At 60.9% G+C, this 759-nt stretch overlaps 1 protein-coding gene across 1 annotated transcript in view; it reads right to left on the bottom strand.

The window, feature by feature from the left end:
• The window catches only part of ESPL1 (extra spindle pole bodies like 1, separase), a gene marked incomplete at both ends in the record, with an annotated part of 8,149 nt that overhangs the window by 3,480 nt on the left and 3,910 nt on the right, over window positions 1–759 (bottom strand). The window contains 2 exons of the mRNA XM_029085966.1: window positions 50–113; window positions 191–759. The exon at window positions 191–759 is cut by the window's right edge and continues 535 nt beyond it. Of these exons, the coding sequence (XP_028941799.1) occupies window positions 50–113; window positions 191–759 (633 nt within the window). The remainder of the gene's footprint in view (window positions 1–49; window positions 114–190) is intronic.

Genomic DNA, 759 nt, shown 5'->3' with positions numbered 1-759 from the left:
GACCCCGTGGATTTGGCAGGTAGAGCTTTCTGGGCACAGGATGTCTTGCGGGCAGCCACGGGGGTCAGTCCCACTTCAGGATCCTCCAAGTCGCTGTCATCGCTGAATGTCACCTGAAGGAGAGGGACAGGGGGGTGTCAGGGCTGGTGCTGGGTACGCCCACCTGCCCCTCACCTCCCTCCCCACTCACCTTTAGGCGAGACTTGACTTTCCCCAAGACTTTGGGTGCTCGCAGGAGCCGGGACTTGCTGGCTGGTGGGGAGGATTCACTGTAGATGGTGAAGGGAGTCCTGGGACCAGGAGCTGCACGCGTCTTGGTTTGGGGACAAGCTTTCTGGAGCGGGGTGCAGGGCACTGTCACCGGCCGGATGACGATGGGAGGCACCTCGCTGTCCGAGTCACCCAGAGCAAAGATGTCGTTGGTGTTCAGCACAGCCGGGGCCTTCGCTCTCTGGCTCTTCTTCACTCTGGGCTTGGGCACAGCGGGAGCCAACGCTGTCTTGGTTCTGTGCCTTTGGTGTTGAGCTTTGTCCGTCTTGAGGGTCTGGGGCACGGCCACCACTTCGGGCTCTGTCAGAGTCAGTGTGGGCAGCTGCCAGGTCCAAGAGCCAGTGAAGATGCTATCTACGGAGTCACCACGCTTGGAGGCCAGGTGGCAAATAGCAGCCAAGGCTTTGATGAGCAGCAAGCTGGCCCTGGAGACCTCCAGACTGGGCAGGTGGGGTCTGCAGGATGCTAGGAAGGTCAACCCCATCTCCA

The sequence above is a fragment of the Antrostomus carolinensis genome, unplaced genomic scaffold (assembly GCF_000700745.2).
Source record: "Antrostomus carolinensis isolate BGI_N321 unplaced genomic scaffold, ASM70074v2 scaffold3787, whole genome shotgun sequence".
NCBI classification, from domain to species: domain Eukaryota; kingdom Metazoa; phylum Chordata; class Aves; order Caprimulgiformes; family Caprimulgidae; genus Antrostomus; species Antrostomus carolinensis.
The sequence above is the reverse complement of the archived record's forward strand: the minus strand, read 5'-3'. Positions and strand labels throughout refer to the sequence as shown.